This window comes from Ailuropoda melanoleuca, chromosome 12, assembly GCF_002007445.2.
Source record: "Ailuropoda melanoleuca isolate Jingjing chromosome 12, ASM200744v2, whole genome shotgun sequence".
Lineage (NCBI taxonomy): Eukaryota > Metazoa > Chordata > Mammalia > Carnivora > Ursidae > Ailuropoda > Ailuropoda melanoleuca.
In genome coordinates, this window is record NC_048229.1 from 7,843,046 (window position 1) to 7,864,449 (window position 21,404).

The following is a 21,404-nucleotide window of genomic DNA, read 5'->3' on the forward strand; positions in this document are numbered from 1 at the left end:
AGCCTAGGCCCCCAGACACAAGTTACCACTGATAGCTAATCATAGATAGCTATGGTTCCTCACACTTGGCACATCTTTAGTTAAAATGGATCAAACGTGACACTGCAGGTGTACTCCTGCTATCTAGCCCAAGAATGATGAAAAATTCAACCTGAACTGTGGTTTCTGTAAGTGCTTAATTTGTATCAGCTGGATGATCCAGGGCCAAATGGCCAATGAAGCTTGGTCCCATTATGAGGATTAAATGAAAGAGATTACATAAAATGTTTCTTAGCATAATGTCTGGCAGAACTCATTAAGTTTGATTGTTTTGCTTTAGCAGGGCCTGGCCCATGGTAGATGCTAGAGAAATATCTGTTGACTGACTAGCCACTTTGCAAGCTTTTACACCCAACGCTACTGAACTTAAAAACACTGAAAATAAACAATTCAATGTGCACATTAAAAAGAAAAAAATCATGTCTTTTGCATTTTTGTGTGCATCTGTTATTATTCCAGGAAAGTATAAATTTTTAAATGCTCAGCGACTACAAATTGCATTTTTTAAGAAATCATGGACTATATTTTGACAGTTGGGCAAATTTATTCATTCAAAAATTTGCCCTGGCTGAATATTTCAAATTCTGACTGGAAAACAGGAGAGTAATGAAAGGTTAGCACTTTCTATTTCTTTTATTTATATACATACATATATATATATATATATATATATTTTAAAACACTTACTTTTCATTTTTTAATTACACAGATGATACATTTTCAGTGTAAGAAAACTCAGACATACAGATAAGCAATGGTCTTAACTATATCCTTCCAGATTTTTTTCCTTTGGACACAGATGTGTATGTTTTGTTACAATAATTCCTGCCTCTTCAAAAAACCTTCTTAAATAATAAAAATCAAATAGTAAAAATAAAGGTAGACTGGGTCCTAACTGTACCACAGATGCTCATTTATACTATATACAAGTCTGTGCACTGATGTCAATTTCAACATTTAAAATCTTAAATTGATGCTGTTAAAATAATACTAAAAGATTCCACTTGAAATACCAGCCATTTCAGAATAACTAGAACTTGATTCAGGCATGCTGCTGATAAAGACCCAAGTGTTACATTTTTCATTAAAATAAGTAGCCTTCTAGTATTGTTGCATCCTTTGAAGAGAAAAATGTCTTGCTGCTTCGGCATATATAGTTACTTTGATAAACTCTTCATTCACTCTGGTGTCCTTGAAAATATTCATCAAACATAGAAGATGATTCATCTTCATGTTCCTGACACAAAGGAAACACAAAACAGAAAATATTCATTTCCCCCAAGTTAGACCTAGTATGTGCTTACCTATTATTCAGGTCATGCTCTACCAGGAGATAATGCCCAGCTGCATTTTAGGTGTCTTTTATAGTGGCAAAAGGCATGACTGATAGGATTTTTCCAGCTACGTGGTAAATTAAAGTATTTATATCTCATTGGAAGCATTTTTACTTGAGTTTATGCTTGCTGACTCTCCCCTCATTTGCTGAGATAGTGACCTATGACAACTACCATCAGGCTTCCTACTGACAAATGTGAGGGTGGCCCAAGTTCAACTGAATTTTATCTCCTCTTTGCACACCCCCCCAAGCCCTGAGGACAAAGAAACCTGGTAATAGTGCCTCAATAACAGGGAGAGTAAAACTGATACACCTTGTTGAGCACAGATGTCAATTTCAGACGTCCCCTTGACAAGCCCAGTTTACTACTGCTGCTAAGACAATCTGAGGAGTTGCTGGGCTTATGGAAGGGCCAGTGAGTGCTGGCAAACATGGTTACCAAAAGCCAGTGATCAAAAATTACCTTTGGTTCTTTGAATTCTAAGTCTTCTCCATACTGAATGGCAAAATCAATATGCTGTAACACAATGTTCATGCTTTCTTCATCCGACTGATCGTAAGGCAAAAATCGAACCATGCTGTAGTCATCAATCTATAAGTTGAGAATTTCATAAAGGGTCATTCTGAAGCTGTACAAAATACTTAATTTTCAATTTACATTTTAAGTTTATAACCAGTTATACTTCTGATTAAAAACATTCGATGTGTGGAAGGAGCGGGGAGGAGGGAGCCAGAACAAAAGCAAATCATCGATTTTCCTGACCTCTGACCTCCCAGAACACTCATTAAATTATTACTTAACTAGACACTTACTGTTTCATAGATATTTATCTGAATTCAACAACCATCAGAAATTTCAGAAGGGTACAGACAGTTCTGAACTCCCCAAATGGTTTGGAATAATAGACAAGTCAGTTACCTTATCAGCTACCACCAATAACTACTTCTGTATTAAACTACTGACTGGGCAGCCCACAGCCTGCCCCCACCCGCCTTCCCTTTGCAAGGAAATAGGATTGGAGTGTGCTTTCCATAACGGTGGCCACTGCCTGGCTATGGGTAAACAGATGACCAGGTCATTTAAAAAACATGAAAAACTTACCAGTCCACATATAGCTTTAGTCAATTTTTTGAATTTTTTGCTTCTTAAGTCACTTGCAGAATCATCTAATAAAGAATACATGTCTGGGTCTAGAAACCTTCGAAAGTGAAAAAGAAGACTGATGAATGAAAGGAAGAATAAATCAGGACACCAGATTTGTAGACTAATAGAACCTCACATCTCTGCAATTAAGATCTGATGATAATGGAAGAAGTGAACTCACTTTTCAATTTCCTTTTTAGCTTTCTTGCTCAGCAGATCCATTTTTGTCATGATGTTAACTTGTGGAATTTCTAGAGAGATCATAGCACTCAGAGCTGCCAAGATGCCAGAAATAAACTGAAGGAGGGAACAGAAAAGAGAAGATGGAACTGTTGCCAACAAAAATCGCTGTCTCCACATAAAAGAGAAGCTTTTGCTCCTTACAGGAACAAAACTGGCCCAAGTAAAAGAAATGTTCATCCTAAAGAAAAGACAGTCCACTAATCAGACAGTTGACCCTTGGCTTCCAAAAGTGAGAATAAGGAGGGAAGAGGTAGATTTAATTTACAGTGATCATGGGGCACCGGACTGGCTCAGTTGACAGAGCATGTGACTCTTGATCTCTGGGTTGTAAGTTTGAGCCCCACGCTGGGTGTAGAAATTACTAAAAATAAAATCTTTTAATGGGGGGTGGGAGAAGCGCCTGGCTGGTTCAGTTGGTTAAGTGTCCAACTCTTGATTTCAGCTCAGGTCATGATCTCAGGGTTGTAGGATGGAGCCCCACATTGGGCTCCACGCTGGGCTTAAGATTCTCTCTCTCCCCTTCCCTCTGCCTCTCCCCTCACTTGAAAAAAAAAAAAAATTTAGTGATCACAAATCTCAATTTAGATGGTATCTTTTCCCACTGAATATTCCTTAAGGGCGATTAATGGGAAATATAGTTCATAAACTAGAAAAAGGCTCTCAGAGAATTAAAAAATGCTTATAAAATATGCATCTGCCTCATTTTTCTTGGTAAGTAGTTTCCCCAAATCTATATGATATCATAACATCATTTTTGAGTTAAAAATATGTCATTACAATAAATGAGTAAAAAGGATACTAAATTATTCTGAAATATAGTTTCTGAAATATCCAGAGTGCTGAAATCACAGAGTCCTTAAAGAGACTGTCATCTGCTTGTACCCACAACTAAAAAAATCAAAAGACTGATCTTCAAACCTTGAACGACTCCACCATGAACTGGGAATCAACGAGAAAAACTCCACAGACTCGGAACTCCCACTGTTCCAGCTGTTGGACCAGCTGTTTCATCACGGGCAGGTGCGTATACAACTCAATCTGACCTACACGAAGAACATGACAAGACTAATACAAACAGGAAATCTGTAGTCATCAAACTACACAGAAAAAAAAATTTCCCATAAGATGGTTAAAAAGGGAGTGAAAAGCAAGTGCTACAACGGTGTGTGTTTTTTGGGAATATTCATCAAGCTGTGTGGTTAGGATGTATGTGCTTTTCTGTGGGTTCAATTAAAAACAAGGGAAAATACCCTCTCTCTTTCTAAAAAAAGGGCAGAGGGCGCCTGGGTGGTTAAGTCGGTTAAGTGTTCAACTCTTGATTTTGGCTCAGGTCTTGATCTCAGGGTTGAGATCGAGCCCCACGTTGGGCTCCACACTAGGAATGGAGCCTGCTGAAGATTCTCTCTCTCCCTCCCGCCCCCAATCCTTGTGCACAAATGCTCTCTCCCTAAAAATACAAAAAAAAAAAGTAAAGGGGCGCCTGGGTGGCTCAGTCGTTAAGCGTCTGCCTTCGGCTCAGGGCGTGACCCCAGGGTCCTGGGATTGAGCCCCGCATCAGGCTCCTCTGCTGGGAGCCTGCTTCTTCCTCTCCCACTCCCCTGCTTGTGTTCCCTGTCTCGCTGTCTCTCTCTCTGTCAAATAAATAAAATCTTCAAAAAAATAAAGTAAAATAAAATAAAATAAAATAAAATAAAATAAAATAAAAGCAATGGAAAATAAAGTGAGAGCCACAAATGATCACAGCTAGGTTAGCCTCAAGTCTAAAACCCACAATCTGGCTTAAGAAGTTGTGTTATCTGTTCCCTGCCAGCCTCACCTTATGACATTTCCCTGGGTTTTCAGTACTCCAGCCCCCCTGCCCTTCTTGGTACCCCAAATCCACCTCACTCCTTCCTGCCTCAAGGCTTCTAGAATGCTGTGCCTCTGCCTGGACCATAGCCTCCCTCACCTTCACCCCCCAGCCCAGCTTACGGACTACTTGATCAGAAGCCTCCCAATCTTATTGCTATGCGATGGTCTGTGGGACTCCTGTGGAGCACCTGTCACAAATTAATGTTAAATGATAATCCAGGTGATCTGTTCATTCTGTCCAGCACTCCCACTTGACTGTGAGCTCCATGAGGGCAAAGACCATGGCTGCCGGGGTCTCTATGGTATTCCCACCATACAAACTAAGCACTCGGTAAATTCAATGAACGAGTTAGAGCCAATAAACAAGAGCTTTGTGCCTCACTGCACTACAGTTAAGAGCCATGAAGGCTCAGTCCACTTTCTCTCACTGGGGACAGAATTAGCACAATTTCCAGGAAAATGTCACATTCAAACTGTTGACTTACCTGGACAGTCAAAAAGGATATAGTCGTCCTCTACGTGGCCAAGACAGTTCTCTAGCCAGTCAAAATTGTTGGCGAAGTACTCCATGCAAAACACCAATCCTCCATTGGGGCCAAACCGCAGCGAGTCATCCTCCATGACATCATCCACCTCAATCAGTTCCCGGATGTCTGCAAAGATAGGGCTCAGAATATAAGAGTGTTCATACAACAATTGTTATCCTTGTTAGCAACAGTTAAATAAAAACTCACATGCGTAAAGCTATTTCTGTACATGATTATTCACTGTAGCAGTGTTCGTGGGAACCAGTTAAATTACTGTATAGCCAGACAATGGAATCCTACATAGCCATTAAAAGGAGAAGCTCTTTAAATATGGATGTGATATAATCTCCCAAGTACACCTTTTAAAATTAATTAATTAATTAATTGAGAAAGAGCGTGTGCGTGCACGCACATGTGGGAAGAGCAGTAGGAGAGGCAGCGAATCTAAAGCAGACTCTGCACTGAGCATGGAACCCGACCCAGGATTCGATCTCACGACCCTGAGATCATGACCTGAGCTAAAGCCAAGAGTCAGATGCTTAACTGACTAAGCCATCCAGGTACCCCATCCCAGGTACACTTTTAAGTGAAAAATGCAAGGTGCAAAACTCTGTGTAAAAATGCCATCATTGTGTTAACAACAACAAAAAGACAAAGATTCACTACATATATATAATAATACATATATCTGATTTTATATCCATAGGCTCTCTATGGAAAGACACCCTAGAAACTAGCAACACTGCCTGCCTCCAGGGAGGGGAACCAATTACTGAGACACAGACCTGGGAGGGAGACATTTTACTGTACACTTACTCTTTTGTACCTTTTGCATTTTAAACCAAAGTCAATATATACTACCTATTCTAAAATGATTAAAACAAAACCAAACCAAAAAAACCAAAAAATTGCTGTTTTTTGGTTTTTTTAAAAGATTTTATTTATTTGTCAGAGAGAGAGAACACACGCGCGCACAAGCAGGGAGAGTGGAAGAGGCAGAGGGAGAAGCAGACTTCCCATTGAGCAGGGAGCCTGGCACAGGGCTCGATCTCAGGACCCCGGGATCATGACCTGAGCTGAAGGCAGATGCTTAACCAATTGAGCCACCCAGGCGTCCCTGGTGTTTCTTAACATGACCTCAGGGAAGCTACTTAATCTCTCCACATCTTATTTATAAAATGGGGGACAAATCATATTCCTGGGGTACAGGGATGAAGATTCTATGAGATAATGTAGCTAAATCACCTACAGCAGGGGCTTAAAAATTCTGGTATATTCATAGTTCTCTTCTCCTACCAATTTTGGAAATCTGTATTTATAACCTTCTCCCATAGGTTTTTTATGTTTGTGCACAAACCTAAAATCTGTTCACAGAGCACTGACTCACTCATAGCCACGTTTATGTGGATAATACCTTCCTATGCACTTCCTCTCCCTATCCAAGGGGTAAACATCTGACTAAGTTGGGTCAATGAAATTGGGTCTTCTAAAAGGATGACTCAAGGACACAAGTCAGTCATTAAGACATCTGGACCAGAAAGTGATGAGAACCTGAAGTTGGAGGCAACTTGCTGGGCCCCCTGAAGCTGAGAAAGCTGGTCTGTAAGAGGAAGAAAAAGGCAGAGACAGAAAGAAAGCCAGCTTTGGTCTGTTAGCTTTTGTTTTGGGTTCTAGTCTCTCATTAAGCCTTGCTCTTGGGTTTTGTGAGAGATCCCCTGATTCCTTCTATAAAAAAATCCTCCTTTTACATAAGCTGGCTTCAGTGATTTCTGTTGGGTGCAACCAAATGATCCCAAAGATACGCAAAGCCTTTTTATTTTGTTTTGTTTTGTTTTTTGAGGGGCAGAGGGAAAGGAAGAGAGAGAAATCTTAAGCAGGCTCTATACTTGGAGCCTGATGTGGGGCTCGATTCCAGAACGCTGGGATCATGCCCTGAGCCGAAGGCAGACGCTTAATGACTGCGACACCCAGGCGCCCCAGTCTACGGGATCTTTCTGTTCAGCAATCAAGTCCATTCCGGTTAGCATCTCCAGTGTTAAAACACAACCTCCCTTGGCCCTCCTACCCTCTCCAGTTCTCACTCCACTTTTCTGCTCCTTTCATAGCGAAACTTCCTCGTTTCCTCTGCTGACACTGCATGACCTTCAGGCCGCTCTTCCAATCACTCCACTGAAACTGCTGGGCACAGTCACCTCCATCTCCACGTCCCCCCATCTCACAGCCACTTCTCCGTCCTCGTACCACTTCACAGCCGTACCTGACGTAACCATGCACACAAGCGTATTCTTCAAACAGTCCCTCCTGGCTTCTGTGATGGTACATTTTCCTGGCTTTCCTCCCATCTTACTGACTCCACCTCTAGGCCTCTGAAGATTAGACAACTTCAAGGCTTGGTCTTGGGTTCTCTTCTCTCACACTTCCCCCCAACTGATCTCATCCAGTTCTGGAACTTTATGGTCTATATACTGCTGACTCGCAAGTTTATACCTCCACGCCAGACCTCGTCCCTGAGTCCCAGACTACTGTATCCAGTTGGTTCCCTGGGTGGCACAGCGGTTAAGCGTCTGCCTTCGGCTCAGGGCGTGATCCCGGCGTTGCAGGATCGAGCCCCACATCGGGCTCCTCTGCTGAGCCTGCTTCTTCCTCTCCCACTCCCCCTGCTTGTGTTCCCTCTCTTGCTGGCTGTCTCTATCTCTGTCGAATAAAAAAAAAAAATCTTTAAAAAAAAAAAAAAAAAAAGAAAAAGAAAACCTAATGCCCAAGGTGATAATATTAGGAGGTGGGGCCTTTGGGAGGCAATGAGATCATGAGGGTGGTACCTCATGAATGGGATTAGTGCTTTAACAAAAGAGGCCCCAGAGAGATCCCCTGCCCCTCCCATCATGTGTGGACACAGTGGGGAGTCGGCAGTCTGCCACCTAGAAGAGGACCTTCACGAGAACCCGACGATGCTGGCACCCCGATATTGGGCTTCCAACCCCCAGAACCATGAAAAATACATTTCTGTTTATAAGCTGCCCTGTCTGTGGTATTTTGTTAAGAAAGCTCAAATGGACCAAGAAAACAGGATAGAACCCAACTTCTCATGTCCTACTAGCACCTACGCACTGCTTTCCTTCATTCCTTATGCTCCAGCTCATCGACATCTTTGCTTTTTCTGAAATATACCAAACCCCTTCCTATCTCTAGGCTATTTATTGACCTGATGTTCCCTCATCTTGGAAGGCTTCTCCCCAGCTTGGTGAGAACAGAATTATCTTTGGGTCTGGGCCCAAATCTCCCCTCCTGAGACTTCTTCCGAACCACCCTTCCTAAAGCAAGTTATTCCTTCTCATCAGCCTATTTGCAAAGTTCTTATCACAATCTGTAATGTTTATCATTTTGCTCATCTCCCTGCTAAAAGGTTCATGAAGGCAAGGATGTCAGCCTTGTTCTCTGCTAGAACCCTGGTGTGTGGCATAAAGTGGGTGTTCAAAAGACATCTGAATGAATAAATTAAATGAATTTTATTTGAGGGGCACTGGGGTGCTCAGTTGGTTAAGCATTTAACTCTTGATTTTGGCTCAGGACATGACTGTGAGACCAAGAACGGCTTGGGCTCCATACTGGGTGTGGGAGTCTGCTTAAGATTTTTTCTCTCCCTCTCCCTCGGCCCCTCCCCTGCCTCTCTCCCCCTCTAAAAAAATTAAATAAATATATATATGTATATATATATATATTTTTAAATTTTTTTAAGAGAGAGCGAGCAGGAGGAGCCCCTAAAACAATTTTAAAAAACAAAACAGTTAAACTTCTCACTTATACTATGATCTGCAGTAAACCCGATTCACCACAGCAGAACTAAGCCTGAAGGGGACAGAAGGGAAGTGTGATGGAGGAGACTACTTACTTAATACCTAAACTAAAGACCAAGAAAGATACATGTCACTACGAGTGGATGTCACCAAATGACATTCAGCCTCATGTTGTTCACCATGAAACAGGGGAGCAGACTGTAATAATTGAGTTTTCAGCTTCTGTGCCAAGCAGCCAGCACTCATGGCCTCTCCACCACCTTATTTTTCCTGAAGGAGAGGGAAAGCTCTGCTCAGGACTCACCAGCCATCACGGAGTAGTTGAAGTGTTCTGCTGCAGGATCCAGGTTCACAACTTGGACAGACCGATTGAGGGCTTCACAGTGCTGGACCATGGTGGCACAGTAGGTGCTCTGTAATGTCACAAGGCACAAGGGGGTCAGAGCAACAGGCAGTGTAGTGCTACTCCCTGCTCCCCCAGAAGGACACCCTATATCACTTGGTCAGTATCCACAAAAAACCATGCCTTCACTGACCAAGAAGCTGAATGAAAACAGGAAAGGTACCAGACTGGGAGTCAGGACACCTGACTGGGCTGCATGCAGATCTAGACCTGGCTGGGACTCACGGGTAACTTTAGCGAAAGTGCTTCTCTACTTTGCCCCTCAGTTTCCTCTTTCTTTCTTTCTTTTTTTTGTTTAAAGATTTTATTTTTAAGTAATCTCTACACCCAATGTGGGTCTCAAGCTTAACCCCAAGATCAAGAGTTGCATGTGCCACCAAATGAACCAGCCAGGCACCCCACCAAGTTTTCTTGTCTCTAACTGGGATGGCCTCCACAATCACTAAGGCTCCTTGCTGCTCTAACATGCGGCAAGTGGAATTTAAAGGGAAGACTTCTTCTTTTTTTTTTTTTAAGATTTTATTTATTTATTTGACAGAGATAGAGACAGCCAGCGAGAGAGGGAACACAAGCAGGGGGAGTGGGAGAGGAAGAAGCAGGCTCATAGCGGAGAAGCCTGATGTGGGGCTCGATCCCATAACGCTGGGACCACGCCCTGAACCGAAGGCAGACGCTTAACCGCTGTGCCACCCAGGCGCCTCTAAAGGGAAGACTTCTGATCATACCATGCGGCACCTAACACACTATGTCTCCACCAAGATGATTACAGTCCAAACAAAGCTTTAAGTAGGGTAGTCAGGGATGTTTCCGGTGGGGTGGGGGTATGTTTGAGCCAAAGGATATGAACGTGCTTGCCCAGCCAGGGAGAGTATTTCAGAATGAGAGCACAAAAGGTCGATAAATAGTCTAGAGATGGGCTATCAGTTTGCACTTTAGTTTAGAGAATTCCTTATTCCCCATGTAGTCCTTAACATACTATGTTAAAATCTCTAGGCTACTTGTCTGTCTTGTCCATTTTCTATTTAAAGGCAGGGATGCCTTTTACTCAGTTTTATAAGCCTAGGGACTAGCACAGTACCTGGTACATAATAAATGCTTGATAATTATTTCTAATTCACTTAATATGTTTGGATATAAACTCTACAAGAGCAGGGATTTGTGTGCATGTGTGTATGTGTTTTGTTCATTACACAATCTCCAGGGCCCAGAACAGTGCCTAGCACAGAGATCATATTCAGTGAGTACTTCAAACAGTAGGCATCAAAAATCTGTAGGAAGATACTTGTCTAACACAATCAGACTGAAAATATATCTGGAATATAGGAAATAACTCTATCATGCTCAGTGACTTTTCACATACTATTATCTCTGCCAAAGAGGAGGCCCTCTCTGTGCATCACACTATATTTTAATTGGCAAGGCACCTATCAGTCTTCCCAAATAGACCATAGACTCTGGGTAGGCAAGGGCTATATTACAGTCACATGCTGATCTCCTACACCCAGAATAGGTCAAGCTTTAGAACAATGTGCTCAAGACTGAAGCCAGACAACACCTCCACAGACTCCAGTGCTTCTCACGCTCCTGTTATTTGACTAATACCTTCACCCATTTCTGTATTTGAATGCCTCTCATATTATTCCGCTCACATTTATTTACAAGAAAAAAAATTATACCTCTATTGTAAATAGAAAACCAGTTATATTTGTCATAACGTGAAGGTAATCATAAAATTAAATACCCTTAAAGCTCTTTTTGTTCCAGCAAAAGATAAATGTCTGTCAAAAGCTCTAAGATCTGATCTCTGAAGAGATTTGGGGATTAAAAAAGTATTAAAGATATACAAGCATCAGACTGACAATTTCACTTCAATGCAAACCGAAAGAGGATTGAAAAGGGAGTAACTTTCTCAATATATGATTCAATGTTCATTAAGGTTAGGCCCTCCTAATGTACCTCCTAAAATCGCCTCTATGTACCAGAAGTCCACGTTTCAAGCTCTAAGAAACAGTGATTTAATGAGACCTCATTTGAACTTTCTACGAGCGAGACAGGGCCGGATTCTGGAATTACACAAGAGTGGATTCAAATTCCAGCCATCACTTAGTAGCTGTAGGATCCTGGGCAAAGAACTTAACCTTTCTGTGTCTCATTTTCTGTAAAATTCCCATCTGCAAAAATGAGAAAAACAGGACTTATCTGACAGCGTTGTTCTGGAAATAAATTAGGAGTTCAAACGCAATATCTGGAGCATAAGTATAATATAAACGTTAGCACCATCGTTAGTTACTCCACTTTCAAAACCCCAACAAAGAGCACTGAAGCCCAGACTGCAGAAGCGAGCTGCCCAAGGGTCCCCAGTGCACGCACCCGCCGATCCCTCCATCAAGACCAGAACGTCCCTGCCTCCCACGAGCTCCGACTTTTCTCCTCTTCTCCCGCCAAATCCTCACCTTCCCGCTGCCTGCCGGGCCCATGACCAGCTGCGCATATCTAGGCATGTCGGCGCTCCAGGTAGCGGGTGCTGACCGCCGCACGGCGGAATCCGACCGCCCCGCTCCCTTCAGCCTTCGCGCGGCGCTCGAGGAGTTCCGGGAACACCACGTGCGAACCAATCGCAATCCAAATCCTTTTGTGCCTTCTGTTCTAGTACATCCCAGACTACGGAGCGTCCCGCAGGTCAAATTTCGTGTGAAACGCGTTCTCAGGAAACTTCGGCGGAGGGGGGAGGACGGGGGAGAGGCGGGGCGTGGAGCGGAGTAGGGAGGGAGGGCGGTTTGCGTGTGCGCAGAAGTAGTTGGCGGAAATTGGCGGTTGGGATAGTAGAGACGCCTGGTTGCCTTGGTGATAACGGATAACGGCTAACCCTGCTTCGCTGCGCCGGGGACTTTGGTCCTTGGTTTGCGTCCTGATGTTTGACCTATATGGTGACACTCAAGATTTGCAAATTTGTAAAGGGTCTGGAATACTAAGGGGGAAGGCATCTCAGGGCATATATATTTCCTTCCCGTGACTAATCCCTTCCACAAACCGTGCAAGCGCGCAATCAACTAAAGTACTCCTGCCCCTCCCCCAATTTAATTCCAGTGTCGTGCATCTGCCCTCCCCGCTCTCCCGAAGCTATTCGGGCAGTGTCCGGAGCGCATCGGAGGGGGCTAGAATACGGCGTCCGCCTCTTCACCCCCAATATCGTCCGGCCTGACGCACGCGTGCTGACGGGGGAGGGGACAGGGCAAAGCCGCTTCCGCACACCGCTCGAGGTCCGGACACCGGGGAGGAGATGCCCGGCCAGGGTCCGGTGTCCGACTGGACAGAATGCAGCTCTTCCGCAGAGCCTCCCGCAGTGGCCAGGACCGAGGGTGGCGGCGGCGGGTGAGGCTGAGGGGCCCTGAAGGGTTAGGGAGGACGACGACCGGCCCCGGGTCGTGATCCCCTGTGGAGGAGGGGGTGGGAGCTGGCTGCTCCAATGGACTGGTTTGGGGTGGACTGAAGTGAGAGGAGGGGAGAACCTTTGTTGTGACCGGGGTGGGACAGATGGAAGCCGACTCACTGTTTAGGGGAAGGGCTTGTGAGGTAAGGTTGAGTGTTGGTGCAGTGACTAAACGCGGTGACTGCGACAATTGCCTGGGTGCATTTTTCTGCCCCGAGGGGGCGCTGCGAAACCTGCTGGAAAATACGCCGTCTGTCCCGCAGGATCTCTGCAAAAAGAGGAGGTTGGGGGCCCAGCAGAAACAGAGGCTCAACGGAGGGTTTCCAAGTCAATAAATCATTCCGTATGTGCGACATTAGCCACCTTTATGTCCAGGGGATTCATAAATGCCAATGAGACAGATAATTATGAATATTAGAGGCACCTTGATCTTGACATTTTCTTCCTACTGAAGTTTTTCTTCATAAATCCATTTTTTTTAAAGATTTTATTTATTTATTCGACAGAGATAGAGCCAGCGAGAGAGGGAACACAAGCAGGGGGAATGGGAGAGGAAGAAGCAGGCTCATAGCAGAGGAGCCTGATGTGGGGCTCGATCCCATAACGCCGGGATCACGCCCTGAGCCAAAGGCAGACGCTTAACCGCTGTGCCACCCAGGCGCCCCTCATAAATCCATTTTATTTTGAGCAGGTTTTTTACTATTATGTCCTGGATGCTGAAGACAATTAGTATTTAGTACCTTCTCATCCCTTCCATCAGTTTGTTCCCTAAAAGTGAGAGCTGCAGGGTGTTCCTCTCCAAAAGCACACAGTCATGGCTCCTGCTGTACCCATGACCATATATATATATATATAGTGGATGGAAGACTTTCTTAAAAAGATTTATTTATTTGAGAGAGAGCGGACGCGCGCGGGACGGGGAGGGTCGGAGGGAGAGAGCGAATCCTCAAGCCGACTTTCCACTGAGTGAGGACGCCCAAGATCATCCCAAATCAAGAGTAAGCCGCTTAACCAACTGAGGCACCCAGGCGCCCCTGGAAGACTGTTAAAGATGGAGTCTTGTCTTTCTTTTCTGTTCATTATAGTGCTTGACTAAGTGCTGGATCCTAATATATCAGGAGATCGATGAACACTTGGTCATTGAATAAATTGAAGGAAGCAGGAAGGAAGGGTGTTTTGTCTTAATTTGAAAAAGAAAAAAGAACTTGTACAAAAATAGAAACATTCCAGACCTGGGATGTCTGGGTGGCTCAGCTGGTTAAGCGTCTGCAGGGTCCTGGGATCGAGTCCCATATGGGGCTTCTTCTGGAGGGAGCCTGCTTCTGCCGGCCATTACCCCTGCTTGTGCGCGCGCTCTCTCTCTCTGACAAGTAAATAAATAAAATCTTAAAAAAAAAAAAGAAACATTGCAGACCAGTTTATCAGTTCCAGTATACTTTAATTACATAAAGAACAAGATAGTCTTTTCCATATCAAAGTTACTTTATTAAAAATAGAGCAAAGAAATACCACAGATAACACAGAAGCGCAAACTACTTTATTGAGCTCAAGATTAAGAGGCCTTAAAAGTAAGACCAAATCTGGCTTAAGGTAAATCCTTTCTAGTATGGTAAAAACCTCAGATAACTCACTTTGAAAAAGCCTGGAGCCGTTAGGATATAACCAGGATTACAGTAGAAAAATTGGAGGATATTCCATCTGATGGAAACATGAAAAGTAAGAAGCATATGCAGTACTGTCTTTTTTTCATTTAAAATACTTTCTTTAATGCTTATAAAGCTGTCAATTATTGCATATTATTTAAATCCTTTTTTTCCCCCAACAGATCAGCTGGACATTCTTATTATCAGAATTCCAAAGGTATTGGTAAGTAGAGCATAAAAAGTAGATAACACCTATAAATAACATGGTTCAGAGATGCTAATATTGCTATAACTACAAACACAATGGAGTTTTAAAAATAGACATTATTAGCATCCTGGTGAACTTAGTCTTTAAGATTTTCAAAGAACAATCCAGCAGGTTCTTTTTCTCTTATTAAGATACTTCACATCAAGCATTTTAAAAAGAGTACTTCAAAATAGCAACAAGTCTGAAAAGAACTGTGTTTATAACTGATGTTTGAAAAGCACAGAGTATGGCCTTGAGTTTATACATAAATTGAAGGGAAAAATTCTAACTTGAACAACTTCAAAGAACATAAAATATTTTTCAATGCTGCTATTTTTCCTCTCACTTGAAATAAAGGATAAAGCTGCTGGAATTGAGAGAGTAAGACAAACCCCCAAAGGCATCTCATTAAATTTTTTTGTGGGGGGGGAGCAATTTCAATTCAATGATATATAAACCTGGATTCACTTTACTTTTCCTTGGAAAATGTATAGTCCTTACAGTTACTTGAGAAAAACACACAGACACATACCTATTTGTATATACATGCATAAAAATGCATATATACATATAAATAATGTGTTTGTTTTTAAATGGAATTGCTGGATCATATGGTGATTATTCTGTTTAATATTTTGAGGAACCACTACACTGTTTCCCCAGCAGCTGCACCATTTTACATTCTCACCAGCAACGGACACAGTCCGAGTTTCTCCACATGCTAACACTTGTTTTCATTTTTTTAAATGATAGTTATCCTTATGAGTATGAAATGGTACTTCATTGTTATTTTTATTTGTATTTCCCTAATGAGTAGTGATAGTGAGCATCTTTTCATGTGTTTATTGGCCATTTGTATATCTTCCTTGGAGCCATCCAAAGTTTAATCAAGTCCTTTGCCCATTTTTCAGTTGGGTGTTTCTCTTTGAGTTGAACTATTATTTTTAAAAAAGATTTATTTATTTGAGCGGGGGAGGGGCAGAGGGAGAGAAATCTCAAGCAGGCTCCCCACTGAGCATGGAGCCCGCTGCTTAACTGACTGAGCCACCCAGGAGCCCCTATTATTTTTAAATGTTTCATTTTCTGTAAAGAAATGCTATCAAGTTTTGAGAAGTTAAATTTTAGTCCAGGCTATAATACTCATCTCAGAAATATTGATTAGCATGGACACAAAAAATATATTCTTACATAATTAGCCCACATTTATGACTTGAAGGATTTTTAAAAAAATAAACTTTTATTATTATAGATTCCAGATTATATTTTAAGGGTCGTGATAACATAATTTCCAGATGATTTTCCATTTGTTGGCAAACTAGTTAGTCCTTCAGCAAGGCAAATATAACACTTACTTATCTGAATTAACTCTCCAATTTGTCAAAATCTTGAAGAAATAAATAACTAAAGTTTAAAATGTAAAATCTTAGTGGCCTTTGTTGTCAATACTGAAACAAAATTGTGCTTATTTAATTCAACTTACTAAATATATAAACTTTTAACTTAAAAATCTGTTTTTCCAGCTTTATTTGTACTAGCCTAAAACTGGAAACAACTCAAATGTCCATCAGCAGGTGGATGGATAATCAAATTGTGATATATATATATCACATATATATGTGTGTGTGTATGTATGTGTGTCTATATATATGTTTGTGCGAGTGTGTGTGTGTGTATATACATATACTGGAATGTAACCCAACAATAAAAAGGAATGAACTATTGTTACACATCACACACTGATGGATTTCAGTATGATTATGTTGAGTGAAAGAAGCCAGACACAAACAGAATATATATATGTTTCCATTTATATCAGACTCAAGAAAATGCAAACTGATCTACAGTGATACTAACTGTAGTGACAGAAAGTTGTCTGGAGGGAGGGAGTGTGTGGGAAGAAGGGTAGTGTTACAAAGAGTTATATACTGGTTAAATTTTCCCAGATGTTTTTCCCCAAACTGCTACTGAAGTTTATACCCTAAATTAAGTTACTGATTTCAATTATGTCTGAAACTGAAAACCAATTTCATTCTTCTAGATATGTGTCAACTTTTATCTTTATTAAACGACTGTTCTTTTAATCTACCCACATCAATATTAAAAACATTAAAATAACTGAAATTGTGTAAAAATAAGTTTTAGTAAAATTCTGTAAAGTCCTTCCTTTTAACACTGCCTCATTAAAGATATAAAATTTGTGTTATTCTATCTTGAGTTTAATACTATATGCTAAAGGCAAATGAATGATAAAATATTGTGTAAATCTTGTAAATACTGTATATTCCTGTTTAATGTGGTCTGACATACAATTAGCTAACAAAAATAAACTACTGTCAACAGTTTGCATCTCACCTGAGTTCCAAATAATGTAGTCTATATATAATGATATATATATAGTAAATATTTATAAATAACTTAAGAGTTTTTTATGCTCTAAAACCAAATGGCCATTTCAGTCTCTTCGAATTTAACAGAATGACTCGTACTACTACTCCAGGGTAATCAGACACAATAAATATATAGATGTTAATAGTCAATTTGTTGAACTGATGTTTGCTCATGAAATTCAAATAATGTCCTTGCCTACAGGCAGAATCAAAGATGGACACAAAGTGAACACACACATAGCCAAGCTGCAAGAGTTGTGGAAAACTCCTCAAATTCAAGCAATTCACATCCCTAAATCAATGACAGATGCGTCCTTTCTAAAGGTATGTTAACTAAATACCAATACTTTAAGTACCGAATTCTTTGTATTCAGAGCTGAACTTTTTATTGAAGATAAGCTACTTAGAGGGTAAGGCACTTCACTTTATCATTATAGATTCCATATCATAAGAGTTCTTTCAGGGCTTTATGATACTTGAGATCTAATGTACCTTTACTCCGGAAGCTCAACACCCCTAAGGAAAGTTATATTCTAGAGACGGAAACTCAAACTCATAGATTCCACTCAAGGTCTGCAAAATTAGAAGCAAGAAAGTAAAGAAAATGGCAGTCAGCATTTTACAACTCTTGAACCTCTATTACCCATTAAGGGTCATAACTGCCAGAAGTATCCTTGTGAGAGCAATGCAAATGAAGGTTACGACAGATCTGTGCAAATTGGTCAATTTTTTAACCAAAATTTTTGAGTTTTCTCTGGATGTCACCGTAAATCCTGTGTGTGTATACACACATACACGTACAGTGGAGTCTTGCATTTTAAATGAGTGTTACCTTCTAAAATCAGCAAGTAAAAATCTTAGTTAAAATTACTTTTACCAATGACTATCCCTCAGTCTGTACAACACAGACAGTTATTCTTCTGGTGCTAGAAACGACTGTTTCTTTAGTTAAGACTAAGTAGAGTGGTTGAGTTGCTTTTAGATACCACAGAATACCTCAAAAATTGTATTTAGAAGGCAAGATGCCTACACTCACTGAGAGGCACACAGGAACTAAGACTCACTGACAGAACAGCATATCCCTACTCTCCTTATTCTTCTAGGGCAGTGGTTCTCACACCGCAGACGCATCTGAATCACTTGAGTGGAAACAGCAGGCGGAGTCACTTGTGCTGTTTAAATGGCCATTTCTTTTTCTTTTTGGCCCTATTAGCATAGCTGAATTTGAATAAGCAAAATGTAAGATGGTACAGCTCTCCTGAACATTCATCCTTTCAGATAAGGAATATTGCCAACCTCTTGTTCTATAGTGCCTAGAAATCTTGTTTGTCTTTTAGCATCCGGACCTCACCACAGGCCAGAAGCGTTACCTGTGCAGCATCGCTAAGATCTACAATGTGAACTATCTGCGGATGCTAATGAAGAGGCAGTACATGCATGTGATCCAGCACACACAAAAGCCAGGCAGGTGCACCTCGTTAGTTTCTCACTAGCTCTCACAAGAAAGCAGAGGGGCTTCTAACTGAGGTGATCTGTATGACAGGTATCCTCACTCATCACAGGAACCGCCTCAGTTCTCGTTACTCACAGAAGCAGCATTACCCCTGCACCACATGGCGACACCAACTGGAGAGAGTGGACTCAGGGCCTCCTAACATGGCAGCTGCACCCCCACCTGAAATGATCCTACAGCATTCTCTTTGGCGACCAGTGAGAAACAAAGAAGGGTCTGTTTCTTATTTTTTAAAAGCAGGAAAATATACCCCAATTTTATTTGAAGGGTAGCTAAATGAGATAAAAGCTTGTTTCCTGATATGTTCATTGGGCTAAATTCAGAATTTGTTAGACAAAAAGCACTGAAGGATCTTATCTTATGGTCTCTTTACTGATCTGACTGGGATATGCCACTCCTTTTAGAACACATTTTGTGGAATTGTAAAAATTTCTTGAACAGCTAGAGATCTGCAAGACTGCCCTTTTCAGTAATTCCCACTCAAATTCAAAATAACACAAACACTTCCAAAAGGAGCATATGGTTGCTTCTGCACAGGAGAATACTATAAACAAAAAAAGGAAATAAGGAAAAGAATAAGAAGCCTGATTATTCAACCTGCACTACAATAGTTAGCTTTGCATTTCAGGGTTATTAAGTCATAGGAGACTGAAAGAGTCTTTTTGGTGATGCTGGCAGCTTAATAAAAAGAATTCGTATGGTCCTCCACATGCATTAGACAGCTGTTGAGAAGATGCTTCTCTTTCTTACAGTTTAAAAACTGGATATGCGTCTAAAACAAGATGTAAGTCACTGAAGATTTTTAGAAAACCAAGCAAACTGTTCATGGAATCAGGTAAATGTGGAATTTTAAAAATATGCATTTTTTAAAGATCTTATGCTTAAAAAATATTAAACCCAATAATTTCATTTCTATCACAGAAGATATTAAAAATTTAGAATGTAATTTCCCTTTAATTCTCCAAATGAGTATGAAATATAGTTTCTGCTTTCATTTAAAAGAACATACTACTCAGGGGAGTAAAATTCAAGGTCCTTCTAAGCAAAGGTATTTATAATATCAAGGTCAGAGACTTTAACAGAATGAATTTGTTAGAACCCAGAACCACAAACGTGACTTTTTCAAGCCATAGCACTTTTATGAGATAGTGCCATTTTTGGATGAACAACATATTTTGTATGGCATCATAGTTTATGAAGGGCTGTATCACCTATATAATTTTAATATTCAACAAACCAGTGGAAGCCAACCAAGTTGTATCAAAATTTTGCGGAGCAACTCAGATAAATCCAGAGTTGGTAAGTTATCAGTATAAAGGATCCTACAAGTGCAGAATACTACAAAATGAAAAGGGCAAAAGGGGAAGACAGAATGCTCAGAAGTATTCCTCAGAATTGATAAAGTGGAGAGGATTAAGTGGAAGTTAAACTATTTCATAGTTGTTCCTATAATGAGTAGGGAAGTAAACAGGAAGTAGGGAAGTTAGGCCTTCTGAACTCCTATCCCATTGCTGGGTGACAGTTCAAGAAATGAGGGAAACAGCAGGGGAAAAAGTAAGTCTGGGTTCAAAAATAATAGCTGGAGGAATCCCAGGTAGGGGGGAAGTCCCTGTGGTCCCTGAGGGAGTGGAGTCGGAACTTAATGCTTAAGGAGAGGACAATGCTGAAACTATGAGAGGAGAAAGCTGAAGCTATAACCAAAAGATTTTGACAAATGAAGACAAAATAGGACTTAGTAGCAGAAAATTTTCTATACAATAACTTGGCTTGAATACAGTACTTACCGGGTATCTTATTTTAAAAAGTAAGAGCTTTGGGGGAAGGGGGAAGTGGTTAAATTTTGATAATTGCAGGCCATTTGTTTTTGTGAAAGGCTTATTTCTAAGGTAGTCATTTTGAAGGTTGTTCTTATATACAAATCTCAATATTCAGGACGAAATACACCTTTGTTTCCAAAACAGACATTATAAACTCTTTATTTTTCTTTCAGTTTCTACAAATGATTCTGAATCATACATGAATGAAGAAAAAAAGGAAGAAGATTTACTAAATAAGTGTATGCAGTCAATGTCAATTGAAGAACAAGGAGAACATCTGATGTGAACTTGACAGTCTTGTCTTGTGAACTGATGAGGTGCCAAAGGGGGGGTGGTGTGAATTGTGTCCTCTTTCTACATTAAGGATAGTATTGTTATTCACCATGAAGTAATTAGGTAATTTTAGTTTGTTCAGAAACATTTACAACAATGTAAATAACTGGTTTGATGTAGTTCCATGTACTGATGATATCTGTATAATAAAAGTTACGTGCAATATATGCTTGTATTTGTAGCTAGACACAATTAAAATTTTTCTTGTCGCTTAAAATTGAATTATTTTTCTTTATATCTGTCAAATATTTGTATAATTCTTTTTCTGCTTACATTAAGTCCTAAAACAAAAATATGAGAATCCCCTACAAGTATTTTCTTGATTGGCCTAAGGAAAACTCTGAAATAGTCTGATACAGAATTACATTTGATAGACTTGCAAAAAAGGTGCTTAATAAATATTTACTCCTTGAATACAACTTAAAAGTGGAAGTATCAATTTGCCCTACTTTATGAAAACTGCCAAACACTTGGACTCTCAAACTAGAGTAAGTTGGGAGTAACTGTACCGAGAAGATTCTTTACGTTATATATTCAACTCTACCATACTTCCTTTCTAAACAATTAAAAATAAAAAATACATACACACACACACACACAAACACACAGTTAAAACTTGAAATATAGGAACAGGGCAATTTAAACCAACAGTTTGAGAAATTATTGCTAATATGTCAATATAATATATTCTTTAGAA

The 21,404-nt window shown here is 40.7% G+C and overlaps 2 protein-coding genes across 2 annotated transcripts; one reads left to right on the forward strand and one right to left on the reverse strand.

The window, feature by feature from the left end:
* Nucleotides 1-657: 657 nt before the first annotated feature.
* On the reverse strand, nt 658-11,967 carry GPN3 (GPN-loop GTPase 3). Its single transcript, XM_002913066.4, has 8 exons — nt 11,791-11,967; nt 9,239-9,347; nt 5,099-5,266; nt 3,681-3,805; nt 2,701-2,816; nt 2,478-2,574; nt 1,839-1,967; nt 658-1,276 (listed from the first exon to the last, which is right to left on the reverse strand). Exons 1-8 carry the CDS (start codon nt 11,836-11,838, stop codon nt 1,214-1,216), a joined length of 855 nt encoding a protein of 284 aa, XP_002913112.1. The 5' UTR covers nt 11,839-11,967; the 3' UTR covers nt 658-1,213.
* A 252-nt stretch (nt 11,968-12,219) lies between these two features.
* FAM216A (family with sequence similarity 216 member A) lies at nt 12,220-20,924 on the forward strand. Its single transcript, XM_011225934.3, has 7 exons — nt 12,220-12,709; nt 14,593-14,633; nt 17,247-17,368; nt 18,382-18,508; nt 18,588-18,771; nt 19,310-19,392; nt 20,548-20,924. Exons 1-7 carry the CDS (start codon nt 12,618-12,620, stop codon nt 20,658-20,660), a joined length of 762 nt encoding a protein of 253 aa, XP_011224236.1. The 5' UTR covers nt 12,220-12,617; the 3' UTR covers nt 20,661-20,924.
* Nucleotides 20,925-21,404: the final 480 nt, after the last annotated feature.